Source organism: Peromyscus maniculatus, chromosome 5, assembly GCF_049852395.1.
Source record: "Peromyscus maniculatus bairdii isolate BWxNUB_F1_BW_parent chromosome 5, HU_Pman_BW_mat_3.1, whole genome shotgun sequence".
Lineage (NCBI taxonomy): Eukaryota > Metazoa > Chordata > Mammalia > Rodentia > Cricetidae > Peromyscus > Peromyscus maniculatus.
Window position 1 is genome coordinate 86,144,685 of NC_134856.1, and position 27,284 is coordinate 86,171,968.

Below are 27,284 nucleotides of genomic sequence, written 5' to 3' on the forward strand. Positions count from 1 at the left end.
TCTATATTCTTATGTCCAAATATAGCCTGGAAGTTTCAAGGTCTTTCCCGATGACACATCTGTGCATCTGCATCTGGTCCTTACGTGTCAGTAGGAGCACATCGATGGATTCTGACTGTGGGTTGTTGGCACTTTTGGGATCAGGCAAATGCTCTCCAGGGGCCTCTTGCTGGCTGATCTCTTTAAGAGTTTTCTTTCTCCTCAGCAGGCATTCCATGAATTCCTTGTTTTTCTCTCTGAAGACACATCCATTTGGTTTTCTTGCCTCTTCACAATCGCCTGCTTTCAAGTATTCCCAGCTCTCCCTAGAGTCCCCACCCTGCAGTTGCTCTGCATGAACTGAACCTCCCTCTCCTCCGTGCCTTGTCATGGAATTTTACTTTGAATAGGGACAGTAACTTGTTGGGAGCATAAGAAATATTCTGGCATCAAACATTTAGCCCCTCTCTCTAATCAGACTGCCCCTACACTAATTGAATTCTCCTCCACTGGAACTCTATGCAGTGCATCAAAATTAGGGAGACAGATGTACTATGTAGCCCAAGCTGGACTCAACCTTGTAATCTCTTGCCTTTGCCTCCTAAGCAGTGGGATTACAGACTTACTCCACTATGCCTGGTTTTAAGTAATTTTGTATACTGATTTGTGCGTGTGTGTGTGTGTGTGTGTGTGTGTGTGTGTGTGTGTGTGTTATGTGTGTGTGTGCAGTGAGGGGTATATGTTCATGGGAGCATTATTTGTTTGCCTGTATATGGAGGCCGGCAGTCAACCTCAAGTATCCTTCCTCAGGAACTAGCTACCTTGTTTTATAGAAGATTTGTCTGTCTGTCTGTTTGTTTGTTTTGTTTTGAGACAAGGTCTCTTACTGAGACCTAACTAGGCTAGGTTGTTTGGCCAGAAAGCTCCAGGTACCACTGGTCTCCATCTCCCTAGCACAGGAATAAGTATGTGCCATCTCACTTGGCTTTTTGTATGTGGGTTCTGAGGTTCATATTCAACTCGTCATATTTGAAGTAAGCACTTTATTGGCTGTGGTCACCTATTCATAAATGAATTTAGGGGCACCATTGCTCCATGTAGTACATTTGGGGGTTCCTTAGCTTCTCTCAAGTGCGTAAGACCCAGAGAGAGCTTTGAGACTAGAAGAAGAAATCTAAGCAATGTGGTTTCCATGGTTTTTGTTCAGGCTTTAGAAGGGCATTGGTAGGTGGTAGCCCACCTATCCATCACCTGTACCAAAACACATACTTCTTAGTTACAATCAACCTTATCTGGTTTGGCAGGAACCCCAAAAGGGATCCAGTTCAGCACCTCACATTCTCCTCCTTCACCTCTAGGACCATTCCAAGGCTCAGAGAAGCTCAGAGTAAATATTCACTGCCTCTCTGGGCTTCCTCTGATCTTTCTGGAATGTGCTAAGCCTGTTTCTGGACTGTATTCTTGGACAGAGGCTGACTAGGCTTCTGTTAATCTTCAACCTTTAAGTATGATGCAGAAGAGGATCAGTGCACACTCACTGCTGCTGACTGCTCTGTGGCCACTCACTCACCCCTTCCTGCTCGATCCTGGTAGGAAGGCAGAGCTCTGAAGATGATCAGCTGATCAAGGTGGATAAAAGAGCGAGTCAGAGGTTAAGGTAGGGTTGAGAGGCTGTAGGCCACTAAGCTCCCTCGGGGATGGGTTGGGAGAACCCCCCAGGCAGCTCAAATGGGACTGGGAATGGAGCACTGTGGGCTGCCGGCTCTCCTTCCCTTGGTGCACATGAGGATAAGTCATAGTTGAGGCCTTACAAGGTCATGAGGAATGAGTAGTATCTGACCCAAGAGGAAAGTAGGGAGACTAAATGACTATGGAGAATATTCAGCATGATGGGGAAAATACCCACAAAGGAGACAGGCTGATTGTTCCCAAGGATTTTAGGATACTGTTAAAGAGTCCCTAGAGATACCAGCAGCTAAACAAACAACTGTTTTTGACAAGGGCCCTCGAACCACAGCCTGGCCAGCTCCAGATCCCTCAAAGCTGTGGATTTGAGTTCCCAGAGACACAGCCTAAAGAGAATACCCATTTATTGATGTTCTCAGCCATGGTCCTGCAGACCTTTCAGGGATCTAGATGCTTTGATGGGGAATGACACCTGTCTGATGTTCATGCTAGGTGAGCTAGCTCGGTTCTAGTTATGTACAGTCCTGGCTCCCACAAGGCAACGGTGTCTCCACAGTGGCTGGGTCTTCCCACCTCAGTATGTAATCAAGACAGTTATCTATGGGCATGCCCAGAGAGGCCCATCTCCCAGGCAATTTCAGATTCTGTCAAGTGGACAATGGCCACTAGCTCTCACAGTTCCCAAAGACCAGTTTGATTTTCTCTCTTGCATTCATCGCATTCCCTAACAAAATTGTGTCTGTCTGTCTGTCTTTTTCCTCTGTTCCTAAGTCCATTTGTTTTTCTCTTCTTTTTTTTTTGTAACCAGCCTCCCTCCTTCACACACAGAGAGACAGGAAAGTTCTCGAAGGACCAGGTAGCACACCAGTGTTCTGCCAGTGGTTACTCCTAGATGAGTGGGATCATGTGAGCTTTGTGTTTTTCTTCTAGTTTTTTTTTTTTTTTTTTTAATGAGGAATAAGATGGCATGGTGACATACACCTTTAATTCCAGAACTCAGAAGTCAGAGGAAGGAAAGGGGCAGGGACTGGAAAGTCTCTGCAGTTCTGACTTAGCCAGGGGATAAATAGTGAGACTCAAGAAGAATATGAGGGAGAGGAGGAAGAGGGGGAGGAGAAAGAGGGAGGAGGAGGGAGAGGAGGGGGAAGAAGAGGAGGAGGAAGAGGAGCTGCCGCCACTGCCCACTGCCACTACTACCAGACATGCTGGCCCATGCCTGAAACTGGGGAGGCTGAAGCAGGAGAATCCATGAGTTGGAGGCCAGTCTGAGCTATATATCAGATTCAAGGCCATCTTGGGCTACATAATGAGACATTGTCTCAAATAAGGTATCCAAACAAGTATGTAAGTTAACAAATAAAATGAAAGAAATCAACAAAGGGAGAACACTCTGATTGCAGTCCTTCAGATATTCAGGAAAAAAAGAGGTGAAATTCCAGGATTGGGTGCTGAAGAAATTGGGGCTTGCAGGTGGGGCAGGAAGAAAATTGAACACAATAACCACCTTTGTTAGTTGGGCATCAGGGCTTTGGAAGGTTCCTTTGCCCAGAGAGAGAGAGAGAAGAGCAAAGAGGACCAGATTTGAAGGAGAAGAGAAAGTTTCCAGGTTTCAACAAGTTAAGTCTGAGCTGCCTGGAGAACTGACTGGCAGGTCAACCCAAATTTAGAGAGAAGCACATTCCAAAGGGGAATCTGGAAATTGGGGAGGTGAGAATTGGTGGTTACACCCTGGATTTGGCTAAATTTGCTGGGGGGAAGAGTGAGGTATGGGAGCCTAGTTGGAGATTTGGCTTAAAACGTCATTCTATGACTTCCATTGAAGGGAGCAAGAAGGAAGTGCTGGGGAAGACCATGGGAAAGACAAAGAGAGGACTTCCAGAAGCCAGAGCAAACACATTTACAGGATGCACCTTCATGGTAGAGCATCTCACAGATATCTCTGAGGAAGTGCTGGCCTTTTGTAGTATAGATTCTGTGTTTTATCTCAGGGCACTCAGCCATATTTCCTGGGGATGGGAGTCAGGGCTTAGAAGGGGAAGGAAAACCCTCCACATCAAGATTCTGCTTCTGAGAAAAGGCTTTGAGCAAGGAGGAGCCAGAACAGGGAAGAGGCAGAACAGGGGGGCTGTCTTAGCTTTATGAGAGACAATTAGTGCTTCCTTGCTTCTCGTTTCCTGGAAGAAGAGTGGGATGCAGCCCTGGGAAGGATGAGGAGATGGACTGTGGGAGGAAGCCCCAAGAAGGATGAGGAGATGGACTTAATGAACTGTGCCCATTGTTCTCATCCCTGGGTGGATATGGAATTCCTGCAGTGCTCTCTGCAGGGATGTTATAGAGGATGGATTCATTAGCTACTGCCAAAGAATGAACTGAAAGAAACAGAGCCTGGCAGGCGAGCTGGAAGGGCTCCCAAAACAAGCTGCACGCTGGAAAGGCTCTAACTCGGGATACTTGGCTTCCAATGGTCTTGGAGCTGCAGATCCCACTGTCTTGGATGCCAGTGTGGGCCCTGGCATGAGACTTCCTGTGCTTTAATCCAGTCTCCTATGGGATGTGATTCCTAATCCCTCCACACCTCAGCAGCATCGTTTGTAAAGTGGGAACACTGATTGAAGCTTTACCACAGATGACTGTGAGGATTGAGCCAGCCAATCATCTTGCACTCAGCATAATAATCTAGTGGGCATAAATATTAGCTGTTAATATCACCACCATCATCATCATCTTCATATTTCTAGTGATATCTTTAGACTCTACTGTTTTTCCAGTCTCCCAGAATGAAGAAATGGTTTGGAAGGTAAGGAACAATAATTCAGCAGGGATCACCAGGGAGCTGGGCAAACGCACACTCAGGGTAGAAGCTCTCCATTTACTAAGCTATGTGGGAGAGGGTGTAATGGAGAGTTTTAAATGCAGACACATCCAGCATAGTTCACTAAAATGGGTTTTGGAGCTTCCTTTGGAATAATTCCAAGAGTTAGGCTGAGATCTTAAAGTAAGCACTGGATACAGGATAGAAAGCTGAGGGAACTGGGGAAGAGAGAAACATGCAGAAGGGCCATTAGAAAGTGGTGGAGTTTCCCATGGATGGAGAGGCAGAAGGTTCAGTACTGTCTGGATCCAGGATATGGAGCAAGGCCCCCCAAACCCAGGGGAAAGCCAGTGGGATGCTAGAGCAAACATACATTCTGTACCATGCATTATTCTGTAAACGCACCCCCAACCCTAGAAGCCGCTGGTTCTCTGAATTCTCCTTGTACTTCTTTCTGGGAACCCAATAATAGCAAACCAAATATAACATTGACTATCTTCCCAGCTCCCCTCCAGGCACCTTTCATCTTGTCCTGATTTAACCTTTGTGACTGATGAGGCAGGCACTGTATCCTGAGTTTGCTGATGGGATAGTGTAGGAGCAGTGATGTATGCTGCAGAACTTCCAGCACAGGGCTGGACCAAGGGTAAATAATGTGCCCAGGATCGTTGCTATGGTGACGGTGTAATGCAGGTCCTTAACTTCAGACACTGAGTCTCTTTAAATATCTGATGAAGCCGAGCGGCAGTGGTGCACGCCTTTAATCCCAGCACTCGGGAGGTAGAGCCAGGTGGATCTCTGTGAGTTCAAGGCCAGCCTGGACTACAGAGGGAGATTCAGGACAGGCACCAAAACTACACGGAGAAACCCTGTCTCGAAAAAGCCAACAAACAAAGTGTCTGATGACAGTACTTACAAGGCATGGTACCATTTGTCACAGTATCCCTGCATGGTTATGAAATCTCTTGTCCAGGCTTAGACTGTTTCTCTTTTCAAGTTCTTATGGTTTCTTTTTCTGCAAGACATCAGTTTTAAATAGTCCCCTTTATCCAGTTATCATCCCCCAAATCCACTTGTACCCCTTCTTTGCTATGCTCAAGTTTTTTTTTTTACTTTCAAGTAGCTCTTTTTACTTTCTATTTTCTATGCTACATAGTTCTGCTAGTTCCTTTAAATCCTGAATTCCTCCCCTCCCCTTCCCTCCTCTCCTCTTCTTTTCTCTTTTCTCCTCATCCTCTTATCCTTTCTCTCTTTCCCACTATCCCTCTCTCAGTTCTTAGAGACAAAAATCTTACCTTGTAGCTCAAATTAGCCTTAGTTTCAATTCTGACACTAGCCCGAATGCTAGGATTACAAGTGCACCACCATGTCCAGCTTCAAATTCTTTTCTTTATAGAATATCCCCATGTCATTCTGTTTCAGAGATTTTATAATATTTAAAAATTCCATGATAGCAGCCCAAGAAATGACTCAATGGTAAAAGGCTCTTGCCACCAAACCCAATGACCTGAGTTCAATCCCTGGGACCTACATGGTGGGAAGAGAGAACTGACCCTTGAAAATTGTACTTTGATCTTTACACATGATACTACACAAGCACACACACACACCTTATCTGCCCACACAAATAAATACATGTAACAAAAATCTTTGAAAAATAATATTGTCTTAGTAAAAGTTCTATTGCTGTGATGAGACATCATGGTCAAGGCAGCTCATATAAAAGAAAGCATTTAATTGGGGCTGGCTTACAGTTCAGAGGTTTAGACCATTATCATCATGGAACTGAGCATGATGGTATGCAGGCAGACATGGTGCTGGAGAGTAGCTGAGAGTTCTACATCCTATACATAGGCAGCAGGGAGAGAGAGAGACACTGAGCTTGACTTGAGCTTCTGAAACGTCAAAGCCCACCCCCAGTGACACATTTCCTCCAATAAGGCTACAACCTGCTCCAATGAGGTCATGCCCCCTAATATTTTCAAATATGCTACTCCCTATGAACCAATGGGGACTATTTTCATTTAAACTACCACAAATATATTTATTATTATTTTTAATTTTATAATTTGTTATATATTAAGTCATTAATTTATCACTACACCTATACTTTCTGAATGTTACTGGGTGATAGGATGATGAGTGAAACCCACCTGCAGAAACCTTAACATCTGTTATGGGAAAAAGACATAAAATAAGCCATCATTACTCTGAAATGTGCTTTCTGACAGGAGTGTGTTAAATTGAGGACTAGCTTAGCGGAAGGACTGGCAGGTCTCTTTGGAGCAGCAAGGACAACTTTCATAGTGAGAATTTAGGTCAGTCACCTGTCTGGGTACTGAACAATGATGAGTGGTTTCTTAGGTGAAATGTAGGGATAGAACCATGTTGAAGAACATTCCAGCTCAGGAGAATGGCGGTCACAATCTGTGACATGGATCAGAAGGTAAAGATGTTTGCTATTAAACCTGATAACTTGAGTTCAACCCACAGGACTCCTATGGTGCAACTTCCATGAAATATCCTCTGACTCCTACTCCTGTGACATAGGTCAAGTGTGCATTCACATACATACCCATACACGCAGACACATATACAAAATCAAACCTTAATTTAAAAGTTTTCGAAAAACTTTAATTTTTTTTAATTGTGCAGATGCATTGGTCTGACATTCCATGCCTTGTAGCATCAGGAGACCTAGTACTGAGTAAAACACTCATTCATGTCTTCTATTCAGTTGTCATGTATTTGTACCATGCTCTAGCCAGTGACAAGTGTCCTTAACATAGCAGACATTAAGTTTAATTCCTGAGACTGGTCAGGGAACACATGGACTAATGGGCTGACATGTGACCGAGTTGGGTTTTGTCTTTGCCTAGACCAGGGAAGCCCTCGTCACAATTCTCAATGACCTTCGACCCCAGGATCACTTCAATATCATTGGGTTTTCCAACCGGATTAAAGTGTGGAAGGACCACCTGCTGCCGGTGACTCCTGATAACATCAGGAATAGCAAGCTCTACATTTACCACCTGTCACCCACTGGAGGTAAGAGGGATTTCTTCCAGCCTTTCTCCCCCACTTGGACAAGATCATAGGTTCATTTTCTGTAAAGGAACAAGGCTTTGAGAGTTGAAGCTGATACTAACAAAGGAAGCAGTGGTAACAATATCCCCAGGTGCCTGGACTTCTTCAAGTTTGTAAATTCTCAATCCCTAGACCTTTGTCAAGTTATAATTGGAAAATCCATCCATAATTTGAATTCTACACAAGGAAGCTGGTTTTGGTAAATCGTTCTTGGTTGGAGAATTTTTTTTTTAGGTTTATTTTTATCTACTTGTTTGTGTGTGTTTCTGTATATCGATGACACCTATGTATGAGTGCCAATGGAAATGGGAAGAGGGCATCAGATCCCCCCTGGAGCTGGCCATTTCAGGTAGTTGTGAGCCACGTGATGTGAGTCCTGTAACTGAACTTGGCTCTGGTGAAAGAACAGGAAGTGATCTTGACTGCTGAGCCATCTCTCCCTAGGACGGAGAATTGAAGCCAAGTGCGCGATCCAGTGTTTTGTATGAACTCAAGCAGTGGCAGATGGAACTGCCCTATAAAACAAGCTATGGTCTTGCCTGAGCTGCAGCATGGTGAGAGCGTGAATCTCAGATACCCTGGGCTGGGCTGTGGATGAGGAGTGGAAGGAGGAGAGGGCTGCTCTCCAGGTCACTGCATGCATACCTTGAGTGCCGTGCCTGGTGTGTGTGCAGAAGGTCGGGACAGGGGCATGAAGACAGCAAAGCTTTCTAAGACTGCAGAACCAGGCACTCCATTGCCCATTGTCCTGTGTGTGATCCCTTTCTTTGAAAGAAAAACACCTTAAACTTGTTATCATTGGGGGGGGGGGGGGTGGGCAGCATGCATGTACCATGGTGGTCACACAGCAATCGGCAGATGCCTTTGCAGAACTGATTCTCTCCTTCAGCCTTTATGTAGGCTCCAGGAACTGAACTCACGTTGTCTGGCTAGGACAACAAATGCCTTTACTTGATGAGCCTTCTCACCAGCTCCCATCTGACCCTCTCTCAGAGGCAGATATGCTGTTCTCACATCTGTTCATCCTTCTTTCAGTATCTAGAAACACTATGCAAAGCGCTCAGGTCAGCCTTCCCCCATCTGAAGATTTCCATTTCCTTATGTTCATCATTTTCCGTCCAGTTATTTGAAGTGTTTTATCCTTGGGCAGGGGAAATAAAATGTTAGATTTAATATCATAGTTCTTACCTATGGCAGGAAATTGACCAGACTGTGAATCCTTCCTCTTTGTGGCCCCTGAGTCCTAGCATGCTTCTTAACACATGATGTATGCTCAGTGATTCTCTGCTAATTTAATTTATGCTAGTGATTTTGCTTACTATTGGAATGGTGTGTATTACAGAGAGGCAATGAACACCTTTAGAAAATACCTATTATGTATTATGTTCATTTGAAACCCAAACCTAAGAATCCCTCTTTGTTCTCTCTCTCTCTCTCTCTCTCTCTCTCTCTCTCTCTCTCTCTCTCTCTCTCTCTCTCTCTCTCTCTCTCTCCCTCTCCCTCTCTCCCTCTCCCTCTCCCTCTTCCCCTCCCCTCCCCCTCTCCCTTTCTCTCTTCCTCCCCCCCCCTCATATGTATTTGTATATAACTGTAGAAATTGCTGTGTACCACATGTGTGCAGATGCCAGTGTCAGCCAGAGGAGGGCAGTGTTCCCTGGAACCGTTGTGAGCTGCCTGATAAGGTGCTGAGAGCTGCTCTGGTCCTCCACAAGAGCAGTCAGAACTCTTAACCACTAGGCCACCTCTCCTTTATCTTCTCTTGACACTTCATTGCCCAGCCCTTTGCTGGAGAACATTAGAGGAGTCTGCATTCTCTAGGAAATGTTCTTTCAAGTCTGGAGCAAAGCTTCGGCAGCTTGATTTCCTGGAATTGAATCCAGTCCCTCCACCTCTTAGCCATTTGCCTCTTTCATTGTCATAAAATGAGGGTGGTAATAAGCTGGCTATCAGAGTGAAATAGTGAAACTACTCCAAGTGTGTGCGAGAGCCCTAGGACATGAGGGGGCTGTTCTCCTTAAGTTATCACAGAGAAATAGTTCAACTATCCCAAGTGTGTGGAGGGGCCCTAGCAGATGAGAGGGCTCTTCTCTTTAAGTGTCAGATGTGGTCTTTATTTTTATCCAACTGAGCGGTCCCCTATCCGGTCCCTGGGCATCCAGTGAGCTCTCAGAGGAATGCTTTGCCAGCTGTGTGGGACTCTCTATGGTGGAGAGGACCCAATGCTGGTGACTGGACAGGAGATGCCCGGCCTCAGCAGAGCCTTGATTCTGAGCCCTGAGAGGCTTTGGTGCATGCATGAGGCCATGAAAGCTACATTTCCCCCCTAGCTCTCCTTGGCTTTAGAGTAGAGGAAGAGATTCTGCACTGTCCGTGCAGGTGAAAGACTATGCAGACGCTTGCTACTTGTTTATGTCCACATCCACAGAGGAAAAATGAAATTAGACATGATAAAAAAAAAGGCAAATTAATGACTCACAGAAATGCTAGATCCCATTTCAACTGCTCCTTTCCCATCTGTCTAGTCTCTGTGCACTTTAACAAGACTTACGGATGTATCTGTCCAGAGCATGGGCTGGCTACTTTTCTTCTTTTATTTATTTTCTCTTTGGAGACATCTCACTCTGTAGCCCAGGATGGCCTCAGACTCTCAGTAGTCATCCTACCTCAGCTTCCTGAATGCTGGAAATGCATCACTATGTCCAGCTTCGTGTGTATGTGTGTGTGTGGGGGGGGGGCACGCGCACACACACACACATAAAAACATGTGTGTACCTTCTCAGTCTCAGGAGAAGGTTTTTACATTGGTGTCATTTCAAGTCACTTGCGTATAGTTAGCAAACACTTGTCAGATTTCTCGATAGGCCAGAGAGTCACCAGGAAAATGCAGCTGACTGCATCTGCTGCCCAGACCCTGAATGGCTGAAGGCTAGCTGCAGCTGTGACTGTGCATTCAGAGGTAGACGGTGAATGCAAAGCCATAAGCTCTTCTGTGTTGCTCTTCTACAGGTACAGACATCAATGGGGCCCTTCAGACAGCCATCAAACTGCTCAACAATTATGTGGCCCAGAATGACATTGAAGATCGGAGTGTGTCCCTCATCATCTTCCTCACGGATGGAAAACCCACCTTCGGGGAGACCAGTACCCACAAGATTCTCAGCAATACCAAGGAAGCCACTAGAGGTCAGATCTGCATCTTTACCGTCGGCATCGGCAATGACGTGGACTTCAAACTGTTAGAGAAACTTTCGCTGGAGAACTGTGGTCTTACGCGGCACGTTCAGGAGGAGGAGAAGGCTGGAGCACAGCTCATCGGGTCCGTTTCTGTCCTCTCACAACCAGAGGCTAGGGCAGGGGCTGAGGGTAGATGCAGGATAATCCAGAACCTAGGATAGCTTTGGCTGGGCCTTATCCTCACATCTGCTGAAAATGAAGACAGCTCATGGCATTGAGGAATATTAGTGTGTTTTATTCTTATTTTTAAAAATTATTTATTTTGTAGCACTGGTCTTTGAACCTTGGGTCTTGTGTGTGCTAAGTAAACGATTCATCCATCGGCCCTTCTGTTATTTTAATTTGAGATGTTGGTCTTGCTAAATTCTTCAGATGGCCTTGAACTTGTGATCCTCCTGTCTCAGCCCCTATAGTGGCTGGGGATTACCTGCGTGTACTACCATGTCTGCCTCATAATGTGCTTAGAAACCAGTCAGATTTGAGTTTAATATGTGACTTTAGGTAGGCTTTACTACTGCCCATGCCTCAGTTTCCCCTTCTGCAAAATGAGGCTTATAATTGATGGTAGTTTGATAGGAAAACTTAAGTAAAGTTTTGGCACAGTGAATATTGCACATTAGTGATCATGTAGGGTTATAGTTGACATCCTGATAGTTTGAATAAATGGTGAAATGATAGTATTATAATTTGAAGCAAAATGATCAATTAAAACTGATGAAAACTCAAAACATTTTTTTTTTGTGGGAAAAAGACTGGCAGAAAAATCTAGAACTTAGGTTTTCTAAGACAGAATTACCATGTCTCAGATATCATGTTGCTGATCATGGTGTATGGTTTTGTTGTTGATTGAATCGAATGCTGTCTCCAGATTCAACACAATGAAACTCAATCTGCATTGTGCAAATATAGGATCTATTTCAAATGAAAATTCTGCTTTATCTAGATTTTGGTAGCCACAATCAAAGAAATTTATGAATCGTATGCTTGACTGAAAGTCACTAAGATATGCAATCAAAACACTGGGCCCAAGTGGCTGTGGGATGCTGGTGGCGGAAATTTGTCCCAACCTCGGGGCTGAGCAGGACTGGAGAAACTTCTGGCTACAATAACATGTATTCAATTTTAAGAAACAAATTCTAAGTAGACCTTGGAGAAACTCAAGTGTGTAGGAAGGGAATTTATCGAGTGTTCTGAGGAATTTGGAAGTTGTATCACAAAGGAACTAAGGGTTGATTTAGGCAGTGGGAGATTTTGATTCATTCCCAAGAGGCTGCTGTCCCCTTCCTCTGTAGACCTGGAAGCTTTGTGAAATGACGAGAGCTCACCCAAGTTACTGCTATCAAAATACTGCGCTTAAGTGTAGTGCAGGAGGCGAGCATGCGCAGAGTCCGACCCACACCCTCTGAGAGTCTGATTTCCTTCCGGACTGACTGCCTGTAGCCCAGCCAGACTCTGATTCTCTCTGTCCTTCCTCCCCAGGTTCTATGATGAAATCCGGACCCCGCTTCTCTCTGATATCCGCATAGATTATCCTCCTGACGTAGTAGAGCACGCCACCAAAACTCTGTTTCCCAACTACTTCAATGGGTCTGAGATCGTCATTGCCGGGAAGATGGTAGACAGGAAGTTTGATCAGTTTCACGTGGAGGTCACGGCCAGCAACAGTAAGAAATTTGTCATCCTGAAAAAAGACATCCCCGTGGAGTCCCAGAAGCTGGGAAATGATGTCACGGTCACCCCTGGGCCTGCCAGCGATGGTGAGGAGGACCCCAACCACATTGAGCGTCTTTGGAGCTACCTCACTGTGAAGGAACTGCTGAGCTCCTGGGTGCAGAGCAGCAGTGAGCAAGAGAAGGAGCAGCTGAGGCAGAAGGCCCAGGCTTTAGCCTTGAACTACCACTTCCTCACCCCCTTCACGTCCATGAAGCTGAAGAAGCCAGGGCCCCACCCAGACAGGCTGGAGGACACCCGCGGCATGTCAGCAGCCACAGGACCTGAGACAGTGGTGCAGAGCCTGCGAGGAGCCGACTCGGTGCAGCCAGGTAGCACAGCCTTGGGGTGGCCTGCGTGTGAGTGGGAATTCCTTGTAAGGCCAAGGGAACCTCAGCAGAAGTCTGTTTCTTTTCTCGGGCTGCAGTTATTATAAACAGTGACCTTACGTGATGTGCATGGTCACCAGATGCCCTCTCAAATAGCTATACTCGTTATAAACTGCAGCTCACAGAACCATGTAAAGAATGGCAGGAGGCTGAGAAATGTTGCCTGCTGAAGTCAGCACATCTGGCTGAGACAGGAGGACAGTGAGTTCTTGCTCAGCTTGGGCTATGTAGTAAGATCCTGTCTGAACAAAATAGAAACAATATATACGTACCAACATGTGGACCCCTGAAAATTTCTGGTTTATACACCAGCCACTTTGATGCCAGTTGACAGTCCTTAGTGACGGGAGTTTAAACCAAAGCACAGGGCCGCATCATCCCTACCACCAACATGTGGAAAGTGGCCTTGTTTTTTCTGTGTAGATTTTTATTGTTCTTGTCAAATTTCCATCTCCTAGAGAGGAGACCGAAGTGAACTAGGCCTTCCCAGAACCCCACAAATTCTGGCTAATTTATTTCTCACATTAAACTCTGACAAGCACGTGCAGTGGCAGAGAGAACACGAAGTTTTGATCTATGGACCCTTCCGAGCAGCTGGGGAGTCTGGGACACACTTATGGGCCTCCCCGAGAGGACAATTGCTTGCTTATAAGTGGGGATAATAATAAGTTCCATGCAGGTCCATGGCCAGGACTAACCATTCAGCCAATGTCCTGTGGCATGTAACAGAGTGTTCTGTGACTGTTAGCTGTCTCTGTCTCCCATGGGGTGTGTAGTCATGGAAATGTATTGAGGATTTCAGGCCCTTAAGTGCAAGCCTCTTCCCATCTCAGGTGGAGTTTCTGCTGGCAAAGTTAGTGATACTTCATTCTGATTTATTTATTTAAAATGTTATTACATTTGATTTATTTATTGCATGTGTGTGCTCCTGGGTGGGTGCGGGGGGGGGGGGGGGGGGGGGGGGGAGGGTGCACAGAATACAAGTAGAGGTCAGAGGGCACCATGAGGGAGTTGGGGTTTTTCCCTCCACCATCCAGGCTTGCCTGAAATTCGTGATCTTTGGCTTTTTGATTCTTACAGTATTACAAAGATATCTGAAGCCTGTTGCAGGCTTCTCGTCTCCCCCTGCTGCACTCTGTACCTCTCCACACATCTTTAACAAATAACAACTATTCTTCCCTCTGTCCTTTCCAGGACCTGCTCTCAAGAAACCATATGGCCCAAGAATTAAAATCTCTAAAACATCAGGTAAGTAAGTGTATAATTGAGAGCAAGGGATTTTTCAAATTCTCTGAAGCCAGTAAAAACAGGAGTTCATGTTTCATGTCCCATGTCCTGTTTTATTCAGCAGCATGAGGCACATGAGCCAGAACCATCACAAACCATTTTGTAATCACCATGGAGATGACCCAGTCTGGTAGGGGTGCCAGGAGAGGAGATGGAGAGTGGAGATCCACTTTGCTCATTGCTGTGTTTAAAGGACACTGCATTTCAGGGAGCTGAAGTGTGCATCCAACCTCTGCTATCTCAAAGATAAAAATGGTGTTACAGCCGGGCGGTGGTGGCACACGCCTTTAATCCCAACACTTGGGAGGCAGAGGCAGGCGGATCTCTGTGAGTTCGAGGCCAGCCTGGGCCACCAATGAGTTCCAGGAAAGGCGCAAAGCTACACAGAGAAACCCTGTCTCAAAAAAAACAAACAAAAAAATGGTGTTACAAAAATAAAGATGTCTGTCTATAGAAGAAGACCTTTTCTTTTTTTAAATTTGGCTGTTTTTGAATCCTTGGCTTTGAAGGGAAGCATAGACTGAAGATGTAATAAGATTTCCTCTTGGCAGCATCTTCTAAGAATGTAATATAGTAAGAATCTGGATGGAAGAACGTCCGGGTTTTATTTTCCCAATGTCCACATCGTCCCTTGTACGTTTTTGTTCTTGCCTTTTTGCTGATGAGCTAGACGTGCGTGATCACACAGCCAGGGACATCCTGGTGGACAGCTGTGGGGATAGAAGCACGTAGTGTCCCATGGAGAGGATGCACTTCCTAACATGCATCTGTGTTGTGGAATGCAAAAAAACCTTTCCCTTGGACGCTGCCTGTGGTGATGATTGCTGGACTCCGCCACACACTTTTGGAAGAAGCACCAACTTCCCTCCTGCAGGATTTCAGTGGAAATTATGTTTCAGGGCAGTAGAAACCGCCAAAGGTCAGGCAAGCTGTGTCCATACACGCCTATGCCACAGATGGCAAGAAACTTTGTCTCCTTTGGGTAATCTGTTTCCGTCATCAAGACAGATACCTTGTATTCTCACCCTCTGTATGTTTGTATGTGGGTGAGTACGCAGGTGTGTCCATCAGAGGATAATCTCCAGCCTCATTTCTCAGGCACCTTCCACCTTTTACAGGAGACAGGATCGCCCCTTGGTTCAGAACTTCAAGTAGGGAGAGGAGCTGGCATCAGGCTCACAGGGATCTGCCTGTCTCGCCATCACTGAGATGAAGAGGCACAGGCTACCTGGCATTTACGCGCTTTCTGGGGCTTGAATGGAGGCCCCTAGGTTTGGGAGGCAGCTGCCTTTACTAATCGAGCTGTCTCATCTCCCGATCCTCACTTTCTATTTCTTTATGGTGCCATTCACATGGGCTTGAGGCACTTCACAGTGGGAGCTGCCAGATTCTCTCAAAGACTTTTCTGAGAGCTAGTACTGAAGGAAAGGGGCGTCAGCAGTCACAGGGAGGATGTGAATTTCCTTGCAACTTGAAAAGACTGAACTCCTCCAGACCCACAGTTCCAACACACACACACACACACACAGAGAGAGAGAGAGAGAGAGAGAGAGAGAGAGAGAGAGAGAGAGAGAGAGAGAGAGAGGGAGGGAGGGAAAAGAGCTACCAATTACATTGTTTTAGGTGTAAGTCAGGGAGGAACTGAATCTCCTTTGTAATAAGAGAAGATGATGGGTGTTGACTCTCAGGAGGGTCTGCTGAGGAAGAGGTAATACTGCTTATTTTTAGCAGAGATGGAAACTGAAAGAAGAGAAAGAATAGGGCTGAGGTTTATAGTCCCATCTGTGTGACCCAACAGGGGGACTTCCACCATCACCACTGACTGTACTGCGTGGCCTTCTAGTGGCTTTTACGCTGTGCCTGTCCCTGCCTGAACTTGGGCTCTACTGTGAGTGAGCTCACACTGTCTGCTTATGAGATTGTGTAGCGCGAGTGTCCAGCCTGTTGACATTGTGACATGGTGTTGTAATCTACAAAAATTTACATTCTAGAACCTGCACGTGGGTTACAGAAAGGGGGAAATCCACAGTGGGGCTGAGCATTAGTGGGTAAGAGCATTTGCTGCATGAGCCTGAGGACCTGAGTTTGAATCCCAGCAGCTGTGCCAAAATCCAGATGTGGCCACACTCATACCTGTAAGTCCAGTGCCATGAGGACAGAAACAGGAGAATTTGGGGACGTTGCTATCTAGCAGCCTAGCTCTAGATTTAGTGAAGTAAGGCAGAGTGCTAGAGAGGAATACCCCATGCCTTCCTTTGGCCTCCACGTGTGTGCACAGACACAAACAATTGTGCCACATGTGAGAATACATACTCCCACACATACACATATACATACACATACACATACACATACACATACACTTACACATACACATACGTATACTCACTCAAAAAAGTTCCATAATGATAGATAAGTTTAAACTTTGTGTTGGGCCAATTCAAACCTATCCTCAGGATGGGGGTTGGGCACACCAGACTTCCTTGGCAAAGGAGTATTTTCCATGGAACTCTTGATATAGACAAGAAAGGATCTTCATTCTTACATCCTTTTAAGATTTATTTATTCTTGTTTTATGAATTTGAGTGTTTTACCTGCACGAATGTCTGTGTACCACTTGCATACGGTGCCCACAGAGACCAGGGGAGCATGTCTGATTCCCTGGAATGGAAGTTGCAAGTGGTTGTGAGCCTGCGTGTTGTTGCTGGGAACTGACCTGGGTCCTCCGCAAAACAGCCAGTGCTCTTAGCCACTGAGCCAGCTCTCCAGTTCTAGGGCTTCATTCTTTGTTGAGACAGTTAAGGGACAAAGAAAATGATATGCATGTCCACGTGGGAAGCCGAACCTAATAGTAGTTGAAAATGTGTAGAAGATCTCCTTCTCTTTTCCTGTTGTCTCACCTCTCAAAGCTTAGTTGTCTGAGTATGATGGAAATGCCATTACATCTGAATTCGGGAGACCAGAAGTCAGTGTACCCTCACTGTGTGCAAATTGGGTAACTTTGGGCCATCTTTACACTTGGGTGTACTTTCCTCATGTAGAATTGAGAACACTATTTGCTGTTCTTTCAGCATTATGATTAAAGAAACGATCCATCTGATAATGTAAAGTGATGTTTAGCCAATAAACATTTTCTTCTTTTTCTCTTGCTCTTGATAGTGGATGGTGATCCCCATTTTGTTGTGGATTTCCCCTTAAGCAAACTCACTGTCTGCTTTAACATTGATGGAGAGCCTGGGGACATCCTACGGTTGGTCTCTGATCACCTGGACTCTGGTAAGTTCTATCTTTCCTTGTGGTACTTGTACAAGGCCCAGGGATGGGGCATTTTGATCTCTGTGATGAACATGAATGGCCACTTATAGAAGGGAGGCATCCTGGATGCTCAGCAGGTACTGATGATGATTGGTAAAGGAACTATACAAAGTTTCTGGACACACAATCAGACCCTTACTTTATACCCCCAGTGTGGCCTTGGGCATGCCCCACAGCAGCTGTAATGTTTATTCTGTGAAATGGAGGTTGCAATACCCTGCTTGCCTCATGGACTATTACAAGTAAATTCAACTGAATCCTGAACAGGAACACTCAAGTACTGTAGAAATTTATCATATCATACTGTCATTATAGCTTTCCATTTCAGAAACTGTGGTGATAAGGAGGTCATAGTCCCTGGAGACTTATGTGGGAACCACAAACATTAAACACAAAGCTCTTGAATATATGTGAATGGAGCTTTGGCTACCTTAGGTCTATAGAGAGATGAAATAAAAGAAATTAGCATAGAAAATGCTTTTCGAGTACAGTGAAGGCAATATTGCTTGGGGACAGCCATGTGGGCAGCCACATAGCCCAGCACAGTGAGGACTAGATTTGGCATGCACCTTCTAGTATTGCTAGGTACTGGGCAGTAAGTGTCTTGGCAAGTCAGGTTATAAACATACAGGTGGCATTTGTGATATAATTACGTGGAGTTTGATCCCTGATCTCCTTTATCAGATGGTTTTCTTGCAGGCTGTCCTCACTTCATTTTAGTTGCTGTGCTAAAACACCCTGATCAGAGTAACCTAGGAAGAAAGGGCTTATTTTATCTCATAATTCCAGGTTGCAGTTCATTACTGTGAGGAAGTAAAAGAGTCAGGAACTTGAAGAAACTAGTCATATCACATCCACAGTTAAGTGCTGTGGGATGTTAATGTATGTCCTGTGGGAGCCCTTCTTGGGTTCCTTGTGGCGTTACCCAGCAGGTTTGCATAGAGGATGATTAGGACCATGGGCCTGAGTGCAGGTGTCTGAGATGGTCTGCACTTGGCTGTACTGGGGGATGGTCTGTATGTCAAGTTGCTCTGATTGGTCAATAAATAAAACCTGATTGGTCGTGGCTAGGCAGGAAGTATAGGCGGGACTAACAGAGAGGAGAAATAAAAGAACAGGAAGGCAGAAGGAGACACTGCCAGCCACTGCCAGGACAAGCAGCATGTGAAGATGCTGGTAAGCCACGAGCCGCGTGGCAAGGTATAGATTTGTAGAAATGCGTTACTTTAAGATATAGGAACAGTTAACAGGAGGCCTGCCATGGCCATACAGTTTGTAAGCAATATAAGTCTCTGTGTTTGCTTGGTTGGGTCTGAGCGGCTGTGGGACTGGCAGGTGACAGAGATTTGTCCTGACTGTGGGCAAGGCAGGAAAACTCTAGCTACAGTTAAGAACAGAAAGAATTTCTCCACTCCTATACAGTTCAGGATCTCCTGACAAGGGAATGGTGCTGCCCACAGTAGACTGGGTCTTCCTATATCAGTCAACCTAAGACAACATCCAGCAGACAAGCCCCTAAACCAACCTAATGTAGACAATCTGTCCTTGAGAATCTCTTCCCGGGTGATTCCAGGTTGTATCAAGTTGACAAGGCTCTTTATCACATAGACCTTTCTAGCCTCAATATTAAATATTAAATCTCTAATATTTTTCATTTGAAAGGCAGCTGGCATTGAGTCAGTGACCTAACCATATCCCTCTCTGGAGACACCACCTCTTTAGAGCTTGATAAGGTTTGAATGTGTAACATCCTTCATGTTTTGAATGCGTTGTCTTCAGATGACGACACTGTTTGGGGGAGGCTATAGGACTCTTAGGAGATAGGGTTTACTTGGAGGAGGTAGGTCCTTGGGGAGGGACACATATATTTTACCTGGCTACTTGCTATTATGCTATCTGCTTCCTGGTTCCCACCCCCATTGAGACTCTCTGCCACACAGTCCCACTGTCAGAAGGGGGCCACCTCACCATGCCTTCTGGACCACAATGAACCAAAATCCGCTGAGTCCATGAACCAAAACAAACCATTACTCTATCTCAGTCAGAAATTTGGTCATAGCAACAAAAAGAGCCCCTTTGTGGTTTCTGTATTCACAGTGGTGTCTCAGACATGAAATCAGTTTGTAGGTGTTACAGCTTTGAGGCCCAAGATCAGGGTGTCTGTTCAGCCTGAGATTTTTCACACTTTTGCTGCATCAAAGAGAATTTTCTCCATGGGTATCTAAGAAGTTTCCAAGTTTTATTGAAGATTATCTCAAAGCAAATAAAATGAGAATTAATTAAGTGCCAGCCTTTTACTAGTGAAAATTACCTCTTTTCCTGAAATCAAAGCATACAGCATGCATCAAAGTCATTTCCAAACGCCCCATGTACAACCGCATCTGTTAATTGTTCGGTGGTACATCACTGGGTTCGGAATCTAGCTCTCAGGTCTCATGGAGGTCGGCAAGCTGCAGTTGTGTGTATGATGCAGTGAACAGAGAAGGAGCTGTACTCAGTGGCGGCTGATGGCTTTTACATACGCCTCTTTCTGTGACACCCCTCCCAATTCTCTTAGGTTTTATACTCCTCCCATAATTTATAGGCAAGGAATTTATCCAAGGGTAAACACATGTTAGGTAGATGAAATTGGCCTTCTGAAGTAAAAAGGAATTTGAACTTTGAATCCTGCTCAGTGACATCAAATGATCTCAAACCTAGGATTATTGACAGCTGATGGACACAGTACCTATCAGAACCACACCAACAGACACCAGAATGACACAAGATGAAAGCGCTTGAAGATATTAATAACTTTCTATGATAGTTTGACCCAAACCTACCTCTTCCATCCTATATTCCTTTATTTAGACATGGAAGGAAACTCATTCATGGCTTTCGCCCATTCACTCCCTCTGTCAGCAGCCACTGAGCAGCCCATAGGTCTAGTTCAGACAACAGTCTTGGTGATAAATACAAAGATAAGGAGGGTGGAAGGACATTTATTAGATCCCATCTATGGCTTTCTGTATCAATGACAAAATGTGTGACAGCAAAACTTTAAGGGAGAAGAATTTATTTTGGGTCCTGGTTTCAGAGTTCATAACTTGGCTCCATCAATTCTAAGCCCGTGGTGAGGCAAAGAATCATGGAAGGCTGGGAAGGAACGGGGAGAGGGGCTCACATCATCTCTGACAGGAAGTAGAGAGTCAGAGAAACACTAGCGTGATACAAGATACTCCCAAGGATTCATCTCCCAAGTGACCTGCTCCCTCCAGCCGGCCCCTACCTCCTAACTTTCAATACTTCTTAAAATAGGCCCACTGTGTGAGAGAGTGGCCCTTTTTGCATGTGCCTTTGGAGAGGCAGTTCAAACCCAAACCATAACAGATGCCTTTAGCTGGAAAATGGACGTGGCTTTTCTAACCACTGTTTTCTTCTTGACCTTTGAGGGGTGACTGTGAACGGAGAGCTTATTGGGGCCCCAGCACCTCCAAATGGTCATAAGAAACAGCGCACATACTTCCGGACCATCACCATCCTCATCAACCGGCCAGAGAGATCTTACCTCGAGATCACACCCAACAGGGTCATCCTGGATGGTGGAGACAGGCTGGTCCTCCCCTGCAACCAGAGTGTGGTGGTGGGGAGTCGGGGACTGGAGGTGTCGGTGTCTGCCAATGCCAACGTCACTGTCACCATCCAGGGTACCATCACCTTTGTCATCCTTATTCATCTGTACAAAAACCCAGCACCCTTCCAGCGAAACCACCTGGGCTTCTATATTGCCAACAGCAAAGGCCTCTCCAGCAATTGCCATGGCCTGTTAGGTAGGTGGCGGCCCATGCTCAGTCTGTGGTCAGAGGGTAGAACTGGGTTTCCTAAAAGGAAGTTCTTGTGGCCAGTGTCATGAGCTTGACAGAAATTACAGTGGGAGCGTGTTCAGTTATCCTTCAGCATCTGCTGGGGCTGCAGTTCCAAGATCTCTCAAGAGCACTAAAATCTAAGGAGGCTCAAAGTCCCCTGTCTAAAATGCGGCCTCTGCATAAAACCTACTCACATCTTCCCTCTCTTTTAAATAACTTCTGGATCCCTGACCGTACCCAAAGCCCTGTTTGTGCTATCTATGCAAGTAGTTGTTGTCCTGCAGCGTTTATGGACCAATGATGAGAAGGAAGTCCATAGTTCAGGATCAGCACACGTTCCCCATGTGTTTTCAATCTGCGGTTGACAAAGACGCCAGAACTTCACATGCAGAAAGCCCTGACTTCATATATATAGCACGTGAAATTTAGATTGCTTTTTTGGTATGTGTGTGTTCATGTATGTGTGAGGTATATGTGCATGTGGGGGTCAGAGGACAAGCTTGGATATTGTTCCTCAGATGCCCTCCACTTTTTGTTTGAGGCAGGGACTCTCATCAGCCTAGAACTTCTGTGTGCCTACAGACAAGCTGGCCCATGATAGTCCAGGGATTCTCTTGTCTCCACCTGACACCTAGACATCTCTGGACTTCTAAACATGCCACAACTTTATTTTATTTTATTTTTAAGATTTATTTATTTATTATGTACACAGAAGAGTATGCCAGATCTCATTACAGATGGTTGTGAGCCACCATGTGGTTGCTGGGAATTGAACTCAGGACCTCTGGAAGAGCAGTCAGTGCTCTTAACCTCTGAGCCATCTCTCCAGGCCTGAAAAATGGGATTTCTGGTCTCAGGGTGGGTCTAACGCACTAGTTCTCACTAGACTTCTGAGAACCCAAAGAGCTGAGGAGCAGCCATCCAAAGAGCTCATTTCTTGCCAGTCTGCAAGAAGCAGCAGATCCAGGGCAGCCAGCACTGAGCACGAGAGGTGGATGCCTTTCCTAAGAGTCATCTGTGTTGCTGTGAGCCGAAGGCAGGCCACCCTGGCTGGCCGTCTTGACGGTGCAATCTCACGTGGGCCCTTTGCCCAAAAACAATGACTGAGTCATTTTCAGAGCTCGGTTTAGAAGGCAGGATTTCCTGGCACTTGAGCTTGGTGCGTTTCATTGTGTTTGGCTGCCAGGCATAAACTCTGTCTCACAGATGCAGATCCATGTTCCCTTGGCCTGAGCAATGCCCTCACTTGACCTGGGATGTTCTGAGTGTCAGGGGTGAATTGAGCTGACTGCTTCCACCATTCTACCCCAGTGCATAACAATGAGTGGATGCTTTGAGGAGGATCTGTTACCAAGGAGAGGCGAGGAAAGGCGGGGCTCTATGTCCTACTTATCTGCTACCACGCTGTCCCCCCAGTTAAGCCGAGATCTCGCTAACTCCATTTGTCGTCTCAACATTAGCAACTGGGTAGTTTCCAGGGAGGCAGACCATGATGAGAATCTCATCAATGAATGCCTCCAGGGAGGGCCTAGCCTAGGACAATGGTCCATGAAAAACCCTCCTGCCCCTGACACCACCAACGCTAGATAGCAGCTGTTGTCTGCATTCAACTTACATCAGTTTTTTTCCCTCTCTCAGGTCAGTTCCTGAACCAGGATGCCAAACTCATAGACGACGCTCCTGCAGTGTACAGCAAGAATCTTAGTAATCAGCCATTTCCTCAGACAGAAGGGATGCCCGAGGCTATCATAAAGGTGAAAGGGCGCCGAGTTCCAGTGGTCTGGAAACAAAGGAAGATTTATAATGGGCAAGAGCAGGTGGACTGCTGGTTTGATAAAAACAATGCCGCCAAGCTGATTGACGGGGTGTACAAGGACTACCTGGCATCTCATCCATTTGACACGGAGAATACACTGAGCCTGAGGATGTCCAGGAGAGCTGAGGCTGGCAGTCTTCATGAGGAGAGTGTCTAACAGGGAAGCAAATTGGGGTCTGCTCTGAATGCAGCTCTTCTTGTTACCTGTGCCTACCTTGGCTCTTGCTGTGAGCTGCACTGTGTCGCCTGCCCCCTGGTGGAGTGGAGGTCCAATGTCTGCTAGAGCAATGAGTCAGGGCAGGAAGCGGGAGTGGAAAGACTGCATTCTTCTTCCCCTTCCTACCTTCCTCATGCCATCTCCATTAGACAAAAATGGTAGCACCAAGAGGAGAGGAGATCTAATTAAGGAAAACTGTGTGGCACCTGGCTTGACCACCCCTTAGTCTACTGTCAAGTAACCCTCTCTGAAAAAGCAAGGTTGCCACAGAATTTGTTTTCTCTGTAACAGTGTCCGAGTGTGGGCACTCTGCTTTTTGTCTTTTATTCATGCTTAGGAATCTCTCTTTTCAGTTGCCTTCCTCATTCAGATGGTGCTCTCAACTTCTTCTCTCAAGGTTATTTACATCGGGGCCAGGCCACCCATCCTGCCAACCAGTAGTCCACACATTGGATCACTTTAAATGACTAAGTCTTTTCTTAGCAGAGGATTTTTTTTTTCTGCTCTGGAATCTTGCCTTTAAAAATTAGTTTTCATTGTAAAAATTTGGTGGAAAAATAGAAAAATTAATATCCCAGATATGGATCTCTTTCTGATTGGCTTTACAGGCCACTTGACCTTGCTGGTGGATATTTTATTTTAATAAGCTAAGTGCTTTTAATAAATAAGAAAACTCCCTGTGGATGGTCTTTACTGGCCTGTCTTGGTGCTAGAGAGCCAGCTAGTTGAAAGATAAATCTTTTACTCTGAGCACTTGGACTTTTGCTGTTAGTCCAATACCTTCTGGTTTTGCCTTTAGATGTCCAGGACATAGTAAATTACATGAGAACAGTGCGGGCATAAGAGAGAGACCTAGCCTAGAGTCAGCTGCTCAGCTTCCCTGTGGAAGGAACCAACTTTTACATTCTCAGAAGGAAGTGGATTTACGCCTGCACACATGGCTGATGCACCATGAACTATAGCAGCACGGGCAGCCTGCAGAAGACAGGGCCCATCAGTATTCCATCCATGCTAGGGGAGGGGTCATGAGGCCCACTCCTGCCTAAAGAGCGATGGGCAGTTAGTAATTGCCTAAGAAAGGGGTGTCGTGTTCCTCGGTTGTAATATCTGCTGGCACATTGCCCTGGCTCAAGAAAATAACCCCCAATTTACAGCACGCAACCCTAATTGAATACAGTAAATCACATACACGTTTGGGATAGGAAGGTGGGAGGGGACTCATGGGGCTGAAGGAAGCCATAAGAGAAGATCATGGGAGGTGGTGGAGTGGGATCGAGGAACATTAGTGAGGGAAATGCCTGAAATTGTGAATGAATGCACCGAATAAAAGAAAATCTAAGAAGACATTCTCACATCTCAGATGGGCACAAGCTATGAGATCAGTGTGTGTTTTAGTTGTAGTACTTAGATAAATCTAACCCCCTAAGGAAAAGGTTACCATCAGAGGGGGCTTGAAAAGGTTAGCAAGTGTGACGTGATTGTGACCCTCTCCATCAAGCCTATCCATCTCATCCAAGGGCAAGGAAGATGCAGGAGTGCCTGGAGTTCCCTTCCTACACTCTGTGACATTCTTCACAGTGCTTGGACTTCTCGGGGCTGGCGTGTGAGGGGCCTGCATGGAAATAGGTAAACAGGAAGTGATGAGGACGAACTGTGGAGAAGGGAAAATAGCCATGCTTGAGGGAAACGGAGTGAAAAGCTCCTGTGCTGTCCCCACATAAGGTTCCTTCCACAAGGCACCATGCCAAAGCGACCTCTGCGGTGAAACGGCAAGGCTGCTTGGCACTTGGAGAAAAATTGGCATCAAGAAAATTGTTTTCCTTCCTGTGGGAAGCATTTGAGCAGCACAATGACATCCACATGTTCCTGTCTGACCCAGCAGCCTCAAGAGCCAGCTAGGGCTGCGTGAGTCTCTGTCTCTCTGTGAACCCACCAGGCCACAGCCGGTCAGCTGTGCTATTTATCTGACTCCCCGTGTTCCTAGTCTCATCTGTCCGTTTTCAGGCCAGGAGTGCAAAGATGAGCAACCCATATGGCCGCCAGATGTTTCCATCTTTTCAGGCTTAGAGAAAGAGGGGATCTCAGCCAGGCCTAACCAATGCTGGTCCCATGTGTGTTCCAGAGCCCTTCCTATTACATAAATCCCAGCTTGGAGAGACAACTCTGGAGCCGTGGGTGGGGGTGAGGGTGGAGGGTGGGGGGTGGAGGGAGAGGGAGAGGGGCAGCCCACCAACCCTCTGGGTTACACTCAGAGCTACAATATGGGTATGTTGTTCTCGATGTGACCTTCACTGCCAGCAGGATATCATTGGGGGAGAGCAGTGTCTACTGTTTTCTGTCGTCAAAGAGCAGACACGCATGGGGGATACCCATCACTCGCTCTCCTTTCTAGCAAACAAATCCATTTAAAAGGTGACAGATTTTTCTTAACTCTGGACAGATATTCCACAGCAGTGTTCTCTCTCTCTCTCTCTCTCTCTCTCTCTCTCTCTCTCTCTCTCTCTCTCTCTCTCTCTCTCTCCTCTCTCTCTCTCTCTCTCTCTCTCTCTTTCTCTGCAAAAAGCATGTACTATTCAGTTATCTAAATTATCCAATAGAGTTAGAAGTCTTATCTGGCACCCCAAACCATATACCAACAGGAAAGTTTTCATTTGACTGGGTGTGTGTGTTGTGGGTAGAAACTTCAAGGACCTGCAAAGGAAACGACTGTGTTTTCAAAAGGGGGAAATAGAGGCAGGTGAGGCACTTTCTTCAAGTTACATAGAAGACATAAAATAGGGGTAGAGCTGAACCTGCAGAATTCACGTTAGATTTGATGGTTTTTCACCATCTGGTCAAACATTATTTTCCTTGAACATTTTGTAAAAGATAAAGTGGGAGGTTACTAAATAAGCAGTTGACTGGGCTGGAGAAAAATGTTGAAGTTAAATGAGATAAATCAAGTTGTTATTGCAGTAGCTAGTGCTGATGAGTCAGTGAACTGAAATGTTGAACAAAGTCACGCTCTGGCTTCCAGTCCCCCCCACCCCTTTTTGTGAAGAAAGGCATAGAAATGGGTCATTTTAAAGAATCTTCTCATTAAAATTTTATATGAAATGATCTGAATGCCCCCTCTCTACCCTTGCCATGGAGATTGAGGATGTTCAGCAGGATGAAATATCATGACATCCCTTGTGGGCCCAAAAGCCACCCTGAAGATGCAGAAAGCTGGGAATTGGGAACAACAGCTCTTGGTTGTTATCAGAAGTTGTAGTCAATATTTACCTGGGACTCAGGAGGCAAAGGCAGGCAGATCTCTGAGTTAGAGGCCAGCCTGGTCTACATAGTGAGTTCTAGGATAGCTGGGGCTATGTAGAAACCCTGTGTCAAAAACTTTTTTTTTTTTTTGTGTGTGTGTGTGTGTGTGTTTTAACCTGAACTGTGTGTCCTCACAGATGGATAAGAGCAGGGTTCTTTGGATAATGAATGCTGGGGATTGAAAGCATCCTTCCAAAATCCATATGCTTAAGTATAAACCCCCACTGTGATGGTCCCTGCAGGTGGAATATTTCAGAAGTGATAATCTCCTGAGAATAAAGGCCGTATGATTGGTTTAGAGTGTTATTGAGTACATACATACACAGGAGGACCTGGTGGGAGAGAGGGGATGGATGGAAATGATGTAAATACAGTACTCACGTATGACATTCTTTAAAAAAAGTTTGTTAAAAATAAAGGGACTCAGTTGGTAAAGTGGTCACCTTGCAAGCACAAGAAACTCTGAGTTCAATCACCAACTCAAAAAAAGTAGGCATGGGATGCACACTCTCGATCCCAGTACTGGGGAGGCCGAGACAGGCAGATCCCTAAGGCTTGCTGGCCAGTCTCATGGTCTTGGTGAATTCCCAGCCAATGAGAGAATCTGCTC

General features: G+C 45.8%; 1 protein-coding gene across 1 annotated transcript in view; it reads left to right on the forward strand.

Annotated features, from left to right (window-relative positions):
• The window catches only part of Itih5 (inter-alpha-trypsin inhibitor heavy chain 5), a 93,248-nt gene extending 67,350 nt beyond the window's left edge, over window positions 1–25,898 (forward strand). The window contains exons 8-14 of the mRNA XM_006984413.4: window positions 7,357–7,525; window positions 10,571–10,880; window positions 12,278–12,840; window positions 14,092–14,145; window positions 17,344–17,460; window positions 20,931–21,308; window positions 22,983–25,898. Of these exons, the coding sequence (XP_006984475.3) occupies window positions 7,357–7,525; window positions 10,571–10,880; window positions 12,278–12,840; window positions 14,092–14,145; window positions 17,344–17,460; window positions 20,931–21,308; window positions 22,983–23,317 (1,926 nt within the window). The 3' untranslated portion in view covers window positions 23,318–25,898. The remainder of the gene's footprint in view (window positions 1–7,356; window positions 7,526–10,570; window positions 10,881–12,277; window positions 12,841–14,091; window positions 14,146–17,343; window positions 17,461–20,930; window positions 21,309–22,982) is intronic.
• The last annotated feature ends 1,386 nt before the right edge of the window (window positions 25,899–27,284 follow it).